This window comes from Apium graveolens, chromosome 4 (genome assembly GCF_009905375.1).
Source record: "Apium graveolens cultivar Ventura chromosome 4, ASM990537v1, whole genome shotgun sequence".
NCBI classification, from domain to species: Eukaryota; Viridiplantae; Streptophyta; class Magnoliopsida; order Apiales; family Apiaceae; genus Apium; species Apium graveolens.
Window position 1 is genome coordinate 207,380,783 of NC_133650.1, and position 21,182 is coordinate 207,401,964.

The 21,182-nt window shown below is 41.3% G+C and overlaps 1 protein-coding gene across 1 annotated transcript; it reads left to right on the plus strand.

Moving 5' to 3' along the window:
• The first annotated feature begins 793 nt into the window (after window positions 1–793).
• Window positions 794–3,714, plus strand: LOC141720581 (uncharacterized). Its single transcript, XM_074523071.1, has 2 exons — window positions 794–914; window positions 2,499–3,714. Exon 2 carries the CDS (start codon window positions 2,614–2,616, stop codon window positions 3,466–3,468), a length of 855 nt encoding a protein of 284 aa, XP_074379172.1. The 5' UTR covers window positions 794–914; window positions 2,499–2,613; the 3' UTR covers window positions 3,469–3,714.
• Window positions 3,715–21,182: the final 17,468 nt, after the last annotated feature.

A 21,182-nucleotide genomic window follows, 5' to 3' on the forward strand; every position in this document is an offset into this window, starting at 1 on the left:
AATTTTATTTCTCACTTATTTCTGATAGCGCCCAAGGATTTAATTGTTGATGGAGCCAAGTTTGTACCAAATAGCTATGCTGCAATATTGAATAAGGCTAAAACTCCACCAGATCTGCACTTTGATGAATAACACACTTATAAATATCAATAACAATATAAATTTCAATATTTACATTATATTTTAAAACTGTAGGATAACAACTTATATACATATGTGTATATTAATAAGTATTATCAAATCATATTATTAAAATTTCAAATAAATAAGTTTCATAACTTAAAATTTTCACTTCAAATTAAATTCAAAAAATTTATGTAATATTAAAAATAATACGCGCATCGCACGGGTTTTAGGCTATTATATGTTATAATAACCAGAATGAGTTATATTTTGGTTCAACGGTTATCTCTCTATTTTAGTTATTAAAAATAAAAATAAATAAAATAAATAGTATTATATATATGTTAAACTACTAAATTTCTAAACTTCTAGATATAGTCTTTATATCCTGATAAACAATAACCAAAACTTATCTTAATGAATTACGACCACAACTTCTTACTAATTCCTTCATTATTATTATATATTTATATAAATATATTAAAATTATTATATAATTGAATAAACAAATTTTAAAATTATTTAAAACATCATTAATATATTTGTTAAAGAGACAATGTGTCGCGGAAGTTTTGGCAGCTGCAGACCGAACCCAATAATTCAAATTCCCCAAAAGAGACGCATAACGAAGCCACGTCACCCGCTTAATAACAAGTATAAATATGACAGCACCCTCAAATAATCCCCTTTTCTTCTCTGTTCTCACTACTTTCTCAATCAAGTTGCTCGCCCCGACCGCCGTCTCATCGGGATCCGACCCGTTGGTCGAACCCGTCTCTCATTATAACCAGGTAATCATCAATTCACACACACATATACACATATATATGTTGATTTGTCTCAGTAATTGTGCTTAAATTCCCAATTATAACTCTTTAAGGCGCGTTTAGTATTACTTGGATCTGCTTATTTGTTGTAAATCGTTATATATCGATCGTGTTCGGTTATTACCAAGTTTGTATTGTAAGTTTTGCTGTGGTTTTTTGTTGGTGTTTTGGTTTTGGTAGTGTGTAATAGGAGAGGTAGATGTTTCGGGTTTCGGATCGTGTTCGGTTTAAAAGATTTGATGAAAATGTGTATTTTTGAGCTAAAAGGGATATGAAATTTTAATTATAAAGTTGAGTGAGGTCTATGTAGGCTATTTCTGTCATTTTCGAGTTTTGTTTTGGTAAATTTACTAATGTATAAAATTGGGTGGGATTCCGATTCTTAGTCGAGGGTTAAAATCTTGTTGTTGGGTTGAAGTTGCACCCTTTATGATTTGAGATGTTCAATTTTTGTTTTGGTAATATACTAATATGTAAAGTTGGGGTCGATTTTGGTTTCTTAGTCAAGGATTTTAAGGTGTTTTCTGGTTTAAAGTTGCAAGATATCTGGTTTAAAGTTGCAAGCTTTATGGTTTTAGCGGTTATTTGACTTCCTTTTAAAGAACCTGAGTTTGATGGATTTTAAAGGAGAAGAAACTCTCACTGTACTGTTTTGGATTGGCGATGACTTACAGTATATTTGTTATAGTTTTGTAAAAATATATGATTTCGGAGGACGTTGACAAAACAAAGTGTTAATTGTCATCTCATCACTTGTATATGTAACTTGGTTTAAGGATATAAATTGGCGTTATTTTGTAAATTTTGCGCGTGTTAGGCATACCGCATATGTAACTAGTGATTTTGAAAAATCTACTTTTCTAACAAGATACTTTAATAACTATTTCTAAAGTACGGAAAACTATACTATTTATTATCTTGATTAACTGTTTCATCTGGCAACGAAAGCCTAACTCTCAACAAGTCATCTCGTGTATCACATTTCTATGGTGATTATCTATTGATTATTTTGATGATTGCATTGACATATAACAATGATGTATTTTATGCAAAACACTTTCGTGTGCAAGTTCAGGTGGTGTATTTGCCTTTTCCAGACAACTTTGAATATGCGTTATACTTGTTAAATGATTCCTTTTACATGTGAAAGAAATGCATTCTATGCTTTCACCTGTCTTCCCTTCTCTGCTTTATATCCAGTTTGAACCGACTTCCCACAGTATTACCAATAAAAGCATTGTTTGAGGACAAGCAAAAAATTAAATTATAATGAAATTCGAGAAAAATAATTCAATTTTTTGACTTCCCATTTTTATTGAATAATAAACGTATTTATCTGTACGACCTTCCACAATTTAATGCCGAAAAAAAAGATAATGATTTGAGAAAGGTATACTGCCTTTCTCACTTGATTTGTGAACTTTCTAGTTTTAGTTTCTTGCTAAGTTTAACCTGTCTTCTGCATGTAGTTCTCATCATACACGTGCTGCCACTTTCACACCTAAAGATGCCAAAAGAGATAAGAGCACGTTCTGTATCTTTTGATAGGTCAAGGGTGTCTCCTTTTCCATGTGGATCTAGTCGATCACTTCTATCACTTGCTAAAAACCCTCAAGAGAATGAAGATGTTAAAGAATGGGAATCAGCTCTATGCCCCGTATGTATGGAACATCCTCATAATGCAATACTTCTGATATGTTCATCTCATGATAAAGGCTGTCGGCCTTTCATGTGTGACACAAGCTACCGACATTCCAATTGTTTTGACCAGTTCCGCAAGTCATCTGCAGAAAGGTCAGAAACTGTTCAAGAGGAAGGTGTCCCGGTGTCAATAGCACAACCATCCACAAATGTTGCTATTCCAGAAGCAGCAGGCACTAGTAGTCAAGCTGAAGCAAGTAGGGAAGTGTCCACAGGGATGCATGACAATGTAGATAACCAAGTAAAGGGAAAGCTGGTGTGCCCTCTCTGTCGTGGAGATGTTAATGGTTGGATGGTAGTGGAACCTGCCCGTATATATATGAATTCAAAGTCAAGAAGCTGTGCCTGTGAAACATGCGACTTCAGTGGCACATATGCAGAACTGAGGAAGCATGCGAGGCTTGTGCATCCTGATGTACGACCAACCGAGGCTAATCCAGAGAGGCAGCGTGATTGGAGGAGATTGGAGCGGCAGAGGGATTTTGGTGATTTGATCAGCACATTGCAAGCTTCCATTGGAGAGGAGACGGGTGAGGAGGATAGCAGTTTCTCTTTAAATGAAAATCGTTTGCTGACTGTATTTCTTTTAATTAGAGTGTTCCATCCAAGACATAGCTCAAGAAGTAGTAGCTGGTCAGGGGGCTCTAGAGCAAGAGCACAAGTCAGAAGACCTACTACCAGACTTTGGGGAGAGAGCTTCCCTGGTGAGTCCAGGGATCCTGATACCGAGTCCTCAGATGGAGAAACAGGTCTAAGAAGGAGTGAACGATTACGAGGGCAGCAAACCCGAAGACAACAAACACCTGATGAGTCGTGAATGCAGACAAGGGTCATATTGACTATGGGTCGAGGTGGCAATGACAAGGCCAAGATTTAAATTGGTTAATAGTTTTTTGATTTTGAAGTTGATCTGCTTTATTTCAAATTGTTCAAACAATACGCCTTCATATGGGCTATTATAGATGGAGAACAGCATGTGTGCTGGGGATTATGTTTTTGCTCTGTTAGAAGCAAATGAGCACTTATTTTTATAGAAAGAAAGGAACCGTTTATATTCTCATAACTTTTTAATATGGTAAGCAGGTCTACTTCTTTGGGCAAAGTATTAAAATTTAAAATTGGGATTTCTTGAATTTGGCACCACGGCGTTCGTGTTGTATTTCAGTGTACTTCATTTATAGATATGCAAAAATACCCAGATGCACAAAAATGAAGCACATAACATATTATTTTACTCATTTGCAGAATATAGCAGACCAGCAACATCAGTAATTGCGCAAAAATAATTTTAATATTTTATTTCTTACTTGCATAGAAAATGCAAAAATCAATCCCCAAACATATTCTTATCACAAGAGAATGATTTATTCGTTTCATTCCATCCAAATCCGCTACAATTTAGACCACGCATCTCTTCAATAATAAACTATTGTCTTCTCAACAATCTCGTAACTCAATATGTGGTCGAGCTTTCATGCCGCAACCAGGTTTTATCTCCTCCATAATATTTTCAAGATTTCCGTAAGCACCGGATTTTAACTGTCCATTTTGAGCTTTCCAACCACCATCTTTATAAGTTTCATCGGTGACTTAACAAGGGCAACATCTTCAACAATGCTCCACCTAATATTGGCGACCGTACCATTGTCTCTTGTAATCAATTGTTTTTCTTTAGGATTTGACGTCATAACCTTGTACCTACAACTTTAGTTTAAAAAGTAAAAGATTATTTACATAAAGTAGACCATAATAAAATTATATAAAAAACTTATTAATGTCAACGTTAAACAAAATATAGTACAAAGGAGAAAAGTACAAAATTCTAAAAGAAATCAAACATGTCTAGAATTTTGCCAATCAGTAAACATTTCATTGTCCAAATTCTGTCTAAAATTAGTCCAGGAAGCACTTGAGATGTTGAACAAAATCTGCACCATGTCCTCCTCCATTTTCTCTTGCTCTATGCTGTATTGGGTGTATATTCATGTTAGATCTTATATATTATGAAGCAAAGCACATGCTTGAAATAATTCTTGGTAAGTAGTATCTCTCAAAATATCCATCTGATTTTTAGCATCCCAAAACACCTTTCGATAACGTTTCATGCTCAGAGAATGTTTAATATATAATTTTTCGGGCGTTGTAGGTTGTCAACCATTTTCCACTCATTCAATGATAACTTTGAATTCTAAAAGGGATGAGAAATTCTTCACAATTCATATAGCCAGCATCACATAAATAATAACATCATATAACAACTAGCATATATTTTGTTACTAACAGAATATGTTTTATCACTAATAAAAGTTGACCAATATCTAAAAATGAATAAAAATTAGGAGTGATCTTTCACTAAGTGTTATTACTGATAGGGTATCAGAGATCCGGCTAGGATGTAACCTGGATCTAAAGGACACCGGGCTCGATCGATGGTCCGAGACCCCCCTCTCCCAGAACGATCAAATGGAGAGACCAGACCCGACCCCATCACATTACCCGGATCCGGATCCGACAGGGAGCCCAAACCTAATACCTACCCGAATCCGGATCTGGACTCAGACCGTCGTGAGCGGGGTCCCAGCAAACACATGCACATCCTACAACCCGTCAAGGAGGGGTACGTGGGCATGTGACTATGACAGCTATCAACAGTCAACACTCCAGAAAAGCACGGCGCGTGTCAGAGGCCGTTAGGACACTCTGGAGGTGGTCCTCCCCTGGACACGTGTAAGCAATCCGCCCAAGCCAGACGTCCTCCGCTCCCAAAATCCAACGGCCCAGATTGAGAGGTAACTACCCCTAAACCCTACCTTGGGGCTATATATACCCCCAAGACTGAAGGGTTTAGGGGTTGGGAAATATTTTTACTCTTACACTCACACACTCTCATACACTCAAAAACACACAGCAGCCATCACATATAAATATCCATACACACACACACAGCAGCCTTTACATTACTTACATAAACCTTCTTCTTCTCCAAAGCCTGCTCTCATTCTCACACCGGAGGCGCCGTGGGAGCCAAACCCCCCTTCCGGTATTGTTTTGCAGGCGCCCAACCAGCAGCTACACCTCACCCCCGCACAGAAGGTCCAGGAACGCCGTCGGACGGAGCCGCCCGCTCACTGGAGTTATCATTTGGCGCTAGAAGGAGGGGCGCTCCATCCTTGGGTCTCGGTGCCCCTGGATTCATCTTCATCAGTAAACTCTTGAGAGAGTCCACTTTTAAACCTGTAAGAACACAAGCAACCAAACCCTTTCTTGAATATGAATGTTCATTTTAGCGACGTTTGTGTGAGCTCGTTACTTTAGGCCACGTTTGTGTGAGCCCGCTCTTGTTTGTTAAGTTTTGGTTGTTTAGGGTTTAATAATCTTGATAGTTTTGAAGCCTGGGGTTTTATAGTCTTGGTAATTTTAAAACCCAGAACTGTTTTAGCTTGCATATTTTCTTTTGTGTTCAAGAGCCTGCTGTTCTTGTTTAGGATTATTGTTAGCAAAACCCAGAAAGTTTGCTTGCTGTTATTTTGGAATTTTTTTGTAATCTTCAAAAAAGCAACCTCAGATCCACATTTGTAGCCTCAAATCTTGGTCAGTTGTCTGTACAATTGTGGTAATGGCAAGAGCAGGAAAAAGTACAGCTGGTAGGCCCTCCGCCAGTACCCACATTCAGGATCAAGACCCCTCTCAAGTCCAAGAACCTGGAGGAGACAGGGAGACCTTCCAGGAGCAACCACTGACGCAGCATACCCCGGTAAGGGATGCTAGAAATGTCATAGAGCTCAATCAGTACAAGTACACCAATGTTCCAGTTGCAGAGGAGCATATGGCTAACTTAACAAGCCACGAACTTGCTGAAGCAATCAGGCTCTACAGAGATGAACAAGCCGGGGCTCAGATGGAATTTGAACAAGATGATGAGCAAGAAGAGTCCGGGGACTCTCAGCAATCCAGGAGATCTGTCTTTGACCGAATTGGGGCTAAGGCAAAAAAGAATCAAAAAGAGCCTAGTAAGAAGGAGACAGAAGCAACCAGAAAGAAAAAGTTAGAAGAAATCAGAGAAAAGATAAGAAAAGAAGAGGAGGAAAAGCTGGAGCAAAAAATTCAGAAAAGAATGCAGATGGAGGAGGAGAGGCTCCTAGCTAAAATAAGAGGAAAAAGAACTCGGAGGGACCCTACCCCCGAACTCATTTCCGATGACAAAGAGGAGGGTCAGAAAGACCTCAAGGAAATGATCTACGAGCTCCAGAGAAAAATGGAGAAAGAATCCGGGGTGGAAGTTGGGGAGACTCTCACGCCCTTCAACCACTCCCTAGAAGCCATCCCCCGACAGAAAAATCTCAAACACTACAACTTCGATTCTTTCGATGGGCTGGGGGATCCGGAAGAGCACCTCAACTACTTCGAACAGATAGCTCAGATATACTATTACAATGACTTGACGAAATCCAGATTCTTCGCCTCGACCCTCAAAGGGGGGGGCTCAAACATGGTTCAGCAGAATCCCATCAAGAAGTATCCACTCCTGGAAAGAATTCAGAGAAGCCTTCCTTAGAAGATTCAGAGCCAATAAAACACATGAAATGCACATGTGCCACCTGGAGACAATCCGTCAGTATGATAACGAAGCACTCTCAGCCTACATGCGGAGGTTCCAGGAAGCCATCAACAAAGTTTTGAATCTCGATGAAAGGGAGGCTCTAAGCATATTTCGAAGAAACCTGGATCCAGAACACAACGAGAGATATATTGTGGAATTGATAAACAAGGAACCCCAAAGCCTGGCCGCTGCTTATTCTATGGCAGCCCGGTTCATAAAAGAAACGGATGTTCATCGGGCAATGAGAATGACTCGGAATGGAGGAAACAGGAACAAATCTTCTGATGACCGACCGAAAGGAGGTTACCATCAGGAGAAAAAGTTCAAACAAAGCAACCAAACCCAGCAAACAAATGTTGTACAAAATACCCCAATATTCCAAAGATTGGGCCCTAAAACAGAGTCCAAAAGTGATCCCGGTCCCCCTAGGCAGCAAAGGGAGCCTAGGCAAGAGCCAGAGTGGACACAACTAAACAGGACCCGGGAAGAGATACTGAAGGAGATCAAGGGAAAGCCATTCTACTATTCTCCAAAGCCAATGCAGACTCCCCCAGAAAGCAGGCCTTACAACAGGCAGTGCGACTATCATGAAACCCATGGGCACAAGACTGAGAATTGTTTCTCTTTAAAATACTTCATTGAGATCAAGTCAAGAAAGGCAACCTGAATCAATACATCTCAAGGGAGAAAAATCAGAGAGAGGAAAGGCAAAGAAAAGGTAAGAATGTGGTAAATGTGGTCCTGGGAGGCTCACACTCTCCCCCTAGGAGCCCGGGCTCAGGAGATGAGGTATTCTCAATTCAATCCTACCCGGAGATGATGATCTCATTCAGCAGCAAGGATTATGAAGGGGTCAACCCAAATCACAACGAAGCCTTGGTGGTAACACTTGATATCTTTGACAACGAAGTGAGAAGGATGCTGATTGATAATGGATCTTCAGTAAACATACTCTTCAAACATACTGTGGACCGGATGAAGCTAAGGAGCGTGCGCTCAAATGAATGCCGAGAGGACCCTCTGTATGGGTTCGGGAACAACTTGGTCCCGATCCAAGGAACTTTGTACTTGCCAGTGATATTTGGATCGGCCCCAAACCAAGTTACCCATGTGATTAAGTTCTACGTGATCAATACTCCCTCATCTTACAATGGCATAATCGGGCGCTCAGCCTTGACCAGGATCCAAACAATCACCTCCATATCACATTTGAAAATCAAGTTCCCAACCCCAACCGGGGTAGGAGAAATCAAGGGAGACTATGAGGTAGCTGAAAGATGTTATAGCCAGGCTCTGGTAATGGCTGAGACCCATCAAGACAACAAGATAAAGGCTGTCGTGCTCCGGAAACAGCAAAGTATTAAGAAACATCGCCAACAATCAAGGGATCATGGGAGAAAAGAAGTTCAGGTCATAGAGACCCTCTCAGATCCAAAAGCAACCAAACAAGGCTCAGAAGAGCAAAAAAGCAACCAAGTCACAGAAGGGATTGAATTGGGCGTAGGCATTGACCAAACCAACCCTACTGTGCAAGCAACCAACCCAGAAATGACTGAAGAAAGAAACAATAAAGATATGACAGCCCAGGCTCAGATTTATATGAAAAAGAACACAGAAGCTCGGATTCAGAAGATGGTATCAGATACGGATCAATCCAAGATAGAGGCCGCTGTTGAAACAAAAACAATTCTGATCAGTACAAGCGATCCTTCAAAAAAGATAAAGATAGGATCCGGTCTCGAGGCTAATTTCAGAAAAGACCTGATTTCGCTACTCCAAGGGTACTCTGACATATTTGCTTGGAAACCAAGAGACATGCCCGGATTGGATGAATCCATAGCGATGCATAGATTGGACGTCAACCCAGAGAGAAAGCCAATCAAGCAAAAGAGAAGAAATTTTGCCCCGGAAAGGCAGAAAGGAATCGATGAAGAAATTGAGAAGCTATTGAAAGCGGGAATAATATGCGAAGTCAAGTACCCGGAATGGCTGGCAAATGTAGTAATGGTGAAAAAGGCAAACGGAAAATGGAGAATGTGTATCGATTACACAGACCTGAACATCGCATGCCCCAAAGACCCCTACCCCTTGCCAAACATTGATCAATTGATCGATGCGACTTCTGGGCACGTGATGCTAAGTTTCATGGACGCCTACTCGGGGTACAACCAGATCAAGATGAATCCCAGAGACAAAAGACAGCCTTCATCACCCACAGGGCGGTCTATGCCTATATAATTCTGCCGTTCGGATTGACTAATGCGGGAACAACATATCAAAGGGCAATGAATAAAATTTTCAAGGACCAGATTGGAAGGAACCTGGAATCATATGTCGATGACATGATTGCAAAGTCCACAAGCATCCCCGGGCACATAAGAGACCTGAGAGAATGCTTCGACAACCTGAGAAAGTACTCACTCAGGCTCAATCCAGAAAAATGCACATTCGGAGTAGGGGCGGGAAAATTTCTTGGATTCATGATAAGCAACCGAGGAATTGAAGCCAACCCAGAAAAGATAAAGGAAATCCAAGAGATGAAGGCCCCCAGAACGCAAAAAGATGTGCAGAAGCTAGCAGGGTCACTGGCTGCACTAAGGAGATTCATCTCCAAGCTAGCTGAAAGATGCCTACCCTTCTTTGACCTGTTAAAAGGAGCAACCAACAAGAGAGAAGTTAATTGGAGCCCGGAATGCCAAAGCGCATTTGAAGAAATCAAAAGGTACCTTTCTCAACCCCCTGTGTTAACAAAAGCTCAACCCGGGGAACCCCTATCCCTTTACCTGTCAGCAGGGGCCCTGGCAGTTGGAGCAGCCTTGATCACGGAAGAGAATGGCAAACAACAACCAGTTTATTATGTGAGCCAAGTGCTAAAAGATGCAGAGACCCGGTACCCGAGGCTAGAAAAGTTTGCTTTTGCCCTAGTCACAGCATCCAGAAAACTCAGACACTACTTCCAGGGAAGGGAGATACGAGTTGTAACAAATCAACCATTAAGGAAGATAATACACAAGCCAGATGTCTCAGGGAGGTTGGTAAATTGGGCAGTTGAGCTAAGTTAGTTCAACCTAACTTTCATTCCTAGAACAACAATCAAAGCCCAGGCTCTAGCTGATTTCATCATAGAATGCAATTTCCCAGAAGAAGAGCCCGTGCCCATGTGCATTGACCCTGAGAGAAACACATATCAAGAAACAGAAGCCTGGGCTCTCAACGTTGATGGTTCTTCAACCAATGAAAGATCAGGAGCCGGGCTCATCCTAAAGAGCCCAGAAGGGTTCACAATCCAAACAGCAATCTCCTTTGCATTCTCAGCAACAAACAACCAAGCAGAGTACGAGGCCTTGATTGCAGGATTGAAGCTAGCAAGAACACTCGAGATCCAGAATCTCAAAATCTACAGCGACTCCCAGATCGTCGTAAAGCAAACAAATGGCGAGTACATAGCCAAGGATCCAGTTCTAGCCAAGTACCAGGCTCTGGTCCAAAGCTACCTCGCCTCGATACCAAAAATACAAGTCATCCAAATCTGCAGAGAGGAAAATTCAGAAGCTGATACATTATCTAAGCTTGTTCAAAATTCATCAGACCTGGATTGCTCCGTCTACTTCGAAGAATTGCAGAAACCAAGCACAGAGTCTGAGGAAGTTATGGAAATAGACAACAGTCCAAATTGGATGACCCCATTCATTAACTACTTGGAGAAGGGAGAGCTCCCGGAGGACAAAGGGAAGACGCAAAGGTTAAAGGCAAAAGCTTCAAAATTCTTCATGGAAGAGGGAATACTCTATCGTCGGACCTTCTCCTCCCCAATACTCAAGTGCATAGGCCCAGGAGAGGCACAATACTGCCTCATAGAAGTTCACGAAGGAATCTGCGGGGACCACATGTCCGTAAAAGCACTAGCTCACAAAATCATAAGGCAGGGGTACTACTGGCCTACTATCCATCAGGATTCAATAGACTTTGTGAAAAAATGCAAGGAATGCCAACTCTTCAGCAATGTGACACGGATGAGCCCAGTGCTACCTTCTTCAGTCTTGTCACCAATCCCATTTGCTGTATGGGGAATTGATATCATGGGACCCTTTCCCAGGGCCAGAGGAGACCTCAGGTACTTACTAGTCTCAATTGATTATATGACAAAATGGGTAGAGGCAAAGACAATGAGAACAATAAACCAACAAGACTGCATCAAGTTCATGGACAACATATTGATGAGGTTTGGGATCCCGAGGGTACTGGTCTCAGATAATGGTCCGCAGTTCGTTGGTTCAGAATTCGAATCCTACCTTCAAGAAAGGGGCATCCGGCACAAGAAGTCATTAGTAGCCTACCCTCAAGGAAACGACCAAGTTGAAGTAACAAACCGAATACTTCTCAGGGGGATAAAGAAGAGACTCAGGGAAAGCAAAACCAAATGGCCAGAAGAATTTCCTAATGTACTTTGAGCATACAGAACAAGCCCCAGAACAAGCACAGGAGAAATCCCCTTCAAGCTGGCTTATGGAATTGAAGCCATGCTACCAATTGAAGTAGGATCCCCCTCCCATCGAGCAATCAACTTTGATGAGATAGCAAATGAGGAGGGGCTCAGAACGAATATTGAGCTAATTGACGAAGTCCGAGACCAGGCAGTGGCAAGGATGGAAAAATATAAGCAGAAAATAAGAGAGCACTTCAGCAAGAAGTCCCGGGTCAAAAACTTTCAAGTTGGAGACCTGGTCCTTCGAGACACGGAAGCTTCAGACCCCACCAACACTGGAAAGCTAATGCCAAAGTGGGAAGGCCCATACAAAGTCAAGGAAGTTCTAAGGCCAGGAACATACAAGCTCATGAACATGGATGAGTCTGAAGTACCGAATACATGGCATTGACTCAGGCTCAGAAAGTTTTACCAGTAGAAAAAGCAACCAAAAGCAACCAGAACTTGTAGCCTATGGCAAGCAACCAATCTATGATCCTATATTTTATATGAAAAAATTTGCAAATCAATGAAAAGAATTTTCCTTTCTTAGAAAGTTATTACTTTTAAATTACCAGTTATGGAAGCAAAAAACAACCCGGGTACCTTCTCATACCCGGGTTAGAAGCAAAAAACGAAAGCAACCACTATTTGCTTAGAAAAATTCTAAGTAAATAGAGCAATCACCAATCCGGGTTAGACATACCCGGATTGAAAGCAAATTTAAAAGCAAAAAATAACCCGGATTAGCATTCAAATCCAGGTTGCAAAAAACCATTATGTACTTAAATTTTCCAAGTACATAAAGCAAAAAAGCAAACATCAACCCGGGTAGGTCATATACCCGTATTGAAAGCAAATTTAAAAGCAAAAAACAACCCGGATTAGCATTCAAATCCAGGTTGCAAACAACCATTATGTACTTAAATTTTCCAAGTACATAAAGCAAAAAAGCAAACATCAATCCGGGTTAGACATACCTGGATTTAAACCAAATTTAAAAGCAAAAAACAACCCGGATTAGCATTCAAATCCAGGTTGCCAACAACCATTATGTACTTAAATTTTCAAGTACATAAAGCAAAAAATTAAACAACCCGGACACGGTTCCATACCCGGACCATCCCTGATATGAACCCAATCCGGATTAAGGGCCTTAACCAGGATCCGGATTGCTAAAAAAAAACACAGATCGAAGAAAAGCAAATATTTTCTACAACGAAATAAGAGTTTAAAAGACAATCCGGATTGCCATCAACCCGGAACAAATCCAAATATTACACAAGGTCCAAATCAAAGTACGACAAATGAGAAATCCTAGAAAATAAAATTACATGGGCTGGGCCCGAGAAGCTTAGCAAAGCTGATCCGGATCTAGAGAAAGCTGGGGCTCGGGCCATCGTAGGGTTCCGGTTCCCCTTGACCCTGCTCAACTGCAGCCTTTGCAGCAAGGAACTCCTGGATGAAGCTCTCCCGGGACGCCAACGGGTCGGTCTTGATGTGCCGCTCAGCAACGACCCAGGACCTACGCACCTCGGGAACCCCGACCTGAGCGACCTCGAAGTCATAAACATTACTAGCCTTGAACTCAGCAATGATAGCCTCCTTGTTCAGATTCTCTTTAGCAACAAGCTCGGCCTTGAGCCTCTCCACTTCCTTGGCCAGCCCCTTAGCCCGGGTCTCCGAATCCTTCAGCTTCTCGTTCAACCCGGACTCCACCACACGGAACCCCTCCCGGGCCTCCTCCAGCTCACCCCTCAGGGAATCAGAAAGCATCTTCTCAGCTTTAGTCCGGTTGTTGGCCTCCTTGAGCTCAGTGAAAGCAACATCGGAGCAAATGGATATTGCACTCCCAAGCTGAAAAAAAAACAAATACTATGAGCAAAGCAAAAAGTAAATTAGGGGGCATAATCCGGAACTAAGATCATCAAAATTCAGAAATTACCTGCCCCCATTGACCCGTGACCCTCTTCAAGGCAGCAGCCATATTGTAGCCCTCAACCTCCTCCCAATCTTCTTCGGAGGGGATACTGGACATGAACCCGGCTAGGTCGATTAGAGTTTTGGTGCCTATCTTCACGGCCTCTCCATCGGGCCCTCGGCCTTCCGAATCACATATAACCCGGTTGGAAACCACAGCTTTGCCCCGGGGTGGCTTAGTCGGAACAGATTTTCTTTTCTTACTCGGGGGGCCATCACCGCCCGGAATCTCCTGAACCTCGGGCTCAGACTCGTGGCCCGGATCCGGGATGTTCTGAGGGATGGAGGACTCGGCCCCTCCCTCAATATCTGCGGAGCCAGATCCGGGACCAGGGGCACCCTTGCTTGTCTTAAAGGCCAGCCCGAGGGTGTTGAAAGCAGCAACATATGCAGAAGAAGACATGATTTTCAGGAAATTGCGGTTGAAATGAGGCAGACCTGTGGAAAGGAAACAAAGGGAGATTAAATACCGGATTGAAACTTATGCAAACAGAAAAGCAAACTGAACCTTGATCCGGATCATCAAGCTGGATGAAAGAGATCCGGATCACAGGAAAAAATATATGTTAACAGATTACAAGCAAACTAGACCTTGATCCGGATCATCAAGCTGGATGAAAGAGATCCGGATCACAGGAAAAAATAAATGTTAACAGATTACAAGCAAACTAGACCTTGATCCGGATCATCAAGCTGTGCGAAAAAGATCCGAATCAAGGACAAGCATCTTATCCACAATCAGAAAAAAAATAAAAAAAGAAAAAAGGACAACTTACAGCCAAGATTAAAAAGCAGCTTATGATTCATAAATGTGTCCCGAGTCGGCTGGAACTCGAGAGATTCACAGAAACATCTAATCTGGGTAACAGCCCGGTCTTCGAGCACAGCCGGGTTAAACTTAGTTTGAACCCCTTCAGTAGTAAAGTAAGGGAGATAGGCCAAGTCATATCCCTTCAGAAGGATTATCTCCCCATTCCAGTACTTCAAAGAAGACTGGTGCATTATTGGCTTAGCTCTACCCGGGCCGTAACCGCACTCCGAGGCCCGGAACCTGTTCTCATAAAAAGGCTTCTGACTCGACTTGGAGAGATAAAAAATCTGATGAAAAAGCTTCAAGATGGGCAAGAATCCGGATTTGTTACAGCAAGCGATGAACCATGTCATCGACTTTATCCCATTCGGGGTGATTTGCATCGGGGATATCCTGTACTCGTGCTTACAGAGGTGCTTGATAAACATATGGCACCGGGGGCTCCAGCCGGACCTGAGATGTTCCATCCAGACCGGGACAAAACCATCTTCTGGCCGATGATAGATCCTCTCATGGGGTTCTGGCCATCTCCACTCAATATCTGGAGTCAACTGGAAAGCAGCCCGGACCGCCTCATTCATCTCACCCGGATCAGCCTCAGAAAACGAGTCCTTCAACTGGTAGTGATCCCGGCTTATAGGGAACGCAGCGAACATCCTCTCAAGAGCTTCCTGGTTGTATACCTCGGGGTGACCGTCGGGCTGTCTATCATATCTAACCCGGCTATAATAGACCTCGTTTTCGATCTCGGTCGGCTTTTCAACAAAGTGATACTTGACATCTATCCAGTACCCCTCGGGCGTGAAGGGAACCGAGCCCCCAGGAATTCTCTTATACCTAAACTTCGAGATTATCTTGGCGGAAGCAGAAGCTTTCTTAACCATCTATACCCGGATTTGTTCTCTACCAGAAGAATCTGGGTCACTCTCCTCTCCAGAAAAGTTTGGGTAGCAGTTATAGACTTTTCTAGCCCGCTCCTCGATCCGGACCATATACCTATTAAAACGAAGGTCAGTCAGCCTGGTCCCTAAATATTTAAATTGTTTCGCTAAGAGGTCCGGATCAACTGTGTTATGTTAGTATTAGCATAACCTAATGATCCGGACCACTAATGCAAGTCCAACCCGGAAAAACATCAACGATCCGGATCATGTTAACTACAATCAACAAAAAGCAAACCCCATGGACCCGGATCTTTATGGCAAATTCCCAGATCCGGTTCCATAGCAACCAAAAGCTTAAAATTACCCATACCCGGATCAAAAGCAACCAAAAACAGAAAAAGCCTAAGTCATATAATCCTACCAAAAACATCACCCGAACTGGACCCTATACCCTCGACCCGGATAAAAAACAAAACCATAACACACAAACAGTCATCTTGAGAATCAAAAGGCAAAATATATGAGTTTTATACATACATACAAACATTTCTTTCAAGAACACGAAGAACACCATCAAAAAACCCAGAAAAGTCGAAAACAAAAACAATATTTTCGCACAAAAGCATGGTAAAAAACCCCAAAAGCTACAGATCCAAGCAAAAGAAACCACAAAATAAAACAACAGAGGCCGATTTGGACCTAAAAGCCATGATGACAAGCAGAACTCGAACATGCATCAATTCAAAGAAAAAGCACAAAAACTCGAAAATAAAGCGCAAGAAGTTGAAAGAGAAAAAGCAAGAAGAGAAAGGCTTACAGATTTGCTGAACACGGGAGCAAGAAAAGACAGAACGACGGTGGAAATGGCGAAGAAACTCCAAGACTTCGAAGAACTCCGAGAGATTTGAAAAAGAAAATAAAAAGGCGAAGAGACTTTTCATTTTTTGGGTGAAAATAAAAAATGAAATGGAAGAGGGGAGGCAGCCTTTTATAGGCCCAGGAAAGAGTAACTCCCCTGCCACGTGGCGTCCAAACACTGGTTCACCCAACAGTTACAAAAAAAATATATACACATTAAACCGCATTAAACCCCATAATTATTATGGGGGCGACTTTCTAGGAAAACAACTGTCGAAATTCAAATTCATGGGGGGAAATTGAGCGAAAAACGTTACAAATTCTGAAAAATTTGGCAGAACCTGAAGCATCCTACCCGGATCCCGAAGGACTACCCGGATCCGTATCACTCCGGATTGATTTCTGATACTCTAGTTCTCTAGAATACACCAAATCCGGATTGGGGGGCAACCAGGAGCATAAATTTTTCTGAAGCAACTATTCTACCTTAATCCGGATTGGTATCCAGTACACCAAATCCGGATTGGGGGACAACCAGGAGCAGAAATTTTTCTGAACCAACTATTCTACCTTAATCCGGATTGGTATCCAGTACACCAAATCCGGATTGGGGGGTAACCAGGAGCAGAAATTTTTCTGAACCAACTATTCTATCTTAATCCGGATTGGTGTCCACTACACCAGATCCGGATTGGGGGGCAACCAGGAGCAGAAATTTTTCTGAAGCAACTATTCTACCTTAATCCGGATTGGGATCCATTACACCAGATCCAGATTGGGGGGCAACCAGGAGCAGAAATTTTTCTGAAGCAACTATTCTACCTTAATCTGGATTGGTATCCACTACACCACATCCGAATTGGGGAGCAACCAGGAGCAGAAATTTTTCTAAAGCAACTATTCTACCTTAATCCGGATTGGTATGCACTACACCAGATCCGGATTGGGGGCAACCAGGAGCAGAAATTTTTCTAAGGCATCAACCATCCTACCTTAATCCAGATTGGCATCTACTACACCAGATCCAGATTGGGGGCAACCAGGAGCAGAAATTTTTCTCCCAAGCCAACCATGTAATCCTACTCTACTCCCTCATCCGAAAAATCCGCATAAGGGAGTGGGGGGCAAATGATAGGGTATAAGAGACTCGGCTAGGATGTAACCTGGATCCAAGGGACACCAGGCTCGATCGATGGTCCGAGACCCCCCTCTCTCAGAACGATCAAATGGAGAGACCAGGCCCGACCCCATCACATTACCTGGATCCGGATCCGACAGGGAGCCCGGACCTAATGCCTACCCAGATCCGGATCTGGACTCAGACCGCCGTGAGCGGGGTCCCAGCAAACACATGCACATTCTACAACCCGCCAAGGAGGGGTACGTGGGCACGTGACTATGACAGCTATCAACAGCCAACACTCCAGAAAAGCACGACGCGTGTCAGAGGCCGTTAGGACACTCTGGAGGTGGTCCTCCCCTAGACACGCGTAAGCAATCCGCCCAAGCCAGGCGTCCTCCGCTCCCAAGATCCAACGGCCCAGATTGAGAGGTAACTACCCCTAAACCCTACCTTGGGGCTATATATACCCCCAAGACTGAAGGGTTTAGGGGTTGGGAAATATTTTTACTCTTACACTCACACACTCTTATACACTCAAAAACACACAGCAGCCATCACATATAAATATCCATACACACACACAGCAGCCTTTACATTACTTACATAAACCTTCTTCTTCTCCAAAGCCTGCTCTCATTCTCACACCGGAGGTGCCGTGGGAGCCAAACCCCCCTTCCGGTGTTGTTTTGCAGGTGCCCAACCAGCAGCTACACCTCACCCCCGCACAGAAGGTCCAGGAACACCGTCGGACGGAGCCGCCCGCTCACCGGAGTTATCAATTACTACCTTGAGGAACCTTAAAAGAATTTCTTCTTAAAAGAGCATCTCAAAGTACTATATTATCATGAGCGGAACCCCCAACCAGGCAATATATAAATAAATTGCATGTCTCCTGAGCATACACTTTTTCTCCTTTTTTGTTTATGTATCTAAGCTTATCATTTTCAAGAACACGCACTTTCACATGTGTTCCATCTAAAGCACCCAAACAACTTTACAAAACAATATACCAATTAATAGGAATTTTATAAGTGAACTAGTTAAAGTGCCCTATTTAGACTAATTTGCCTTAAAACAACGCATGTAAAGTGACGTGATAAAGGGTAGCATGGAGAACGAATGTAAAGTGACGTGATATTGTTTCCCCACTTCTTCTAAGAAATACTAGCATTGTTCTATTTTTTTTTATTTTGAGCAATTATGTAAAGAAATATAGAAACTCTTTCTCTCATGTCCATATTTTTCTTATCCTTTAACCCTCCAATGTCTATATGTCAAAACAATTTAGGCCCATTCGAATATTATCTATACACACTTGGTCACTAATTTGAATAATAGACTTAACGTTCAAAAATTTGCTTTTACTCTATCATTAACGGAATCGTCAGATAGATAATTCATTGGTGTAGGTATTTTGACACATAAATGAGCTACTGTATGTAACATTTCAATTAAAATATTTGTTATCCTTTTCAACATCTCACTATATATCGTAACACATGCGGCAACAGTTTGCTTCTTCCTACATAATGGCAATCAGGCCATTTATGTTGATCAATTACGAAAATATTACAAGTAAAAGGTAAAAAAAAATATTATATATTTGAAAAATATATTATAAAATAGAACAAATAGAAAATTATTTGCGCGTGAATACAATATATAATATATCAAACTGATAATCAATTATTAGAATATGTTCGTAATTATTTGCTTCAGTTGATGTTAAACATAAGTTGTATGTTATAATCTATTTGCTTCAGTTGATGTTAAACATAAGTTGTATGTTATAATCATACCTGAGTAATGCGATAAGAGTCTTGATTGAAATATGTTGCGATAAGAGCCTTGTTGTTTGAGATTTGTCGAAAAATTTATGATTTGAGAGTGAGAGATATATACTGATATATAGAAGAGAAGAGAAAAGATATGTCTTAGAATTATCGACAAGAGGTCTAGATGTTTATCGCCTAATTTTTTAACGGGTGATCGGTAAGTGATAGGTTGGGCAATAACGGAGCTATCGGTGACCACGATTGTAGAGGGAAGTGGATAGGGCTGCAAATGAACATAGTCATTCGTGAACAAAACTCGGGATCGACTCGTTTAATTGAAGCTGCTAAGCAGAGCCAATTTTGAATATGAAAATAAGCTCAAATGATTAAATTAGCCGAGTTGAACTTTTTGTCTATTCGGCTCGGACTCGGCTCGTTTAACTCAGACTCAGATCGGATTCAGATCGAACTCGGTAACTCGACTCGGCTCGGATAAAGTTTATATATATATATATATTACAAATAATAAATTATTACTAATCACTTAAATTTTTTTTAGTAAATTTTTCATCATTTATAAATAATTTAATTATTTTAGAATTTTTGTTTATTTTCTAAAGTTAACGCTTAATTTTGTCGTTAGGAAACTATCAAACATTGTTATCGTGATATATTCATCTCCAATTATTCACATTTTCATATACACCATTAAATAACTTGTAATTTAGGCTCGACTTGTTCTTAAACGAGCCGAGTTTGAACATCACTTCAGGCACGGTTATTAAACTCGGCTCGGCTCGATTCATTAAAAAAAAATTAAGCTCGACTCGACTCGGACAGAATTCGGCTAGCCTCTGTTCATTTACCTTTACCGCTCTAAAAATGGGCTCCTGTATTTTACTGTAACTATAAACATTCAAGTATTTAGGGTTACTTTGTTGACTTTTATATTATTTTATTTTTGTTCCCAGGTACTTTAAGTTACAAGCTACCAAACGAGGCCTACACTGTCACTAACTCATATCAACTAAGAACTGAAGCATAAGTTCAGAATTTGAATTGTGGTTACATGCATATTGCACAAGTTGATGTCATATATATAAGCAAAGGAATTTGGATTGTGTTTACAAACATAACAATGATGCCATGTGAAATATGGGTAAAAACGTGATATCAAACTATTATTAAAAGAAACCTAGGAAGCAGGGATTCTTCGGTCACCCAACGAATCCCCGTATTTTCACGCACCCCCATATCGGATACTCGGATTCTTGGGGATACTCCGATATTCAAAATTCTCAAAAATTCTCAACTAAAATACATATTTTTTAATATTTATACTACATATATTTATATTCACGTTTTATAGATGCTTATATGATGTATTTGATGCAATTTGCATAAAACTATTAGTTTTGTTAATAGATTTCATAATATATTTATAATAAATATATGTACCGTATCCCCGCACCCAAATCCCCATATTGTTTTATTTACCGAATCAATGTATCCCCGCACTACGCACCCGCATCCCCACACCCGTATCCTTGCTTCTTAGAAAGAAACTCACCCCAGAAGAATGAATTCAATAAGATGAGCGATAAAGAAGTGACATATTTAGCTCTGTATAGGAAGCCCTGTGACCATGCATATCAATAATGCTGCTTTAGCTTCCAAGTCAATATGAATTATTATATTTACTTTAATTTAAAGATGTATATCGAGAACGCTGCTTTAACTTCCATATGTAAGACTCAGACCAAGCAAGTCATATGCATTTTCAAAGTGAAACTGTATATGTATTCCGAATGATATGCAGAGCAAGATCTGATCGACCATTATAATATTGGCCTAAAAAAACCCTTGAAAAGCCCAATAAAAGGAGCCCAGGGACCAATCACAAGAATGTGAACCCGAGTGGTAGTGGACCCCAGGAGGTCTTGTCATATTAGAATAATTCTCCCAATCATGGGTTTGTGAGTATAAGGAGTATTCCTTAATTATTATGGGACACACACTCCCACACACACATGGC

Excerpts from the sequence above, each read along its gene's own strand:
- LOC141720581 (XM_074523071.1), top strand. The coding sequence starts at position 2,614 with ATGGAACATCCTCATAATGCAATACTTCTGATATGTTCATCTCATGAT.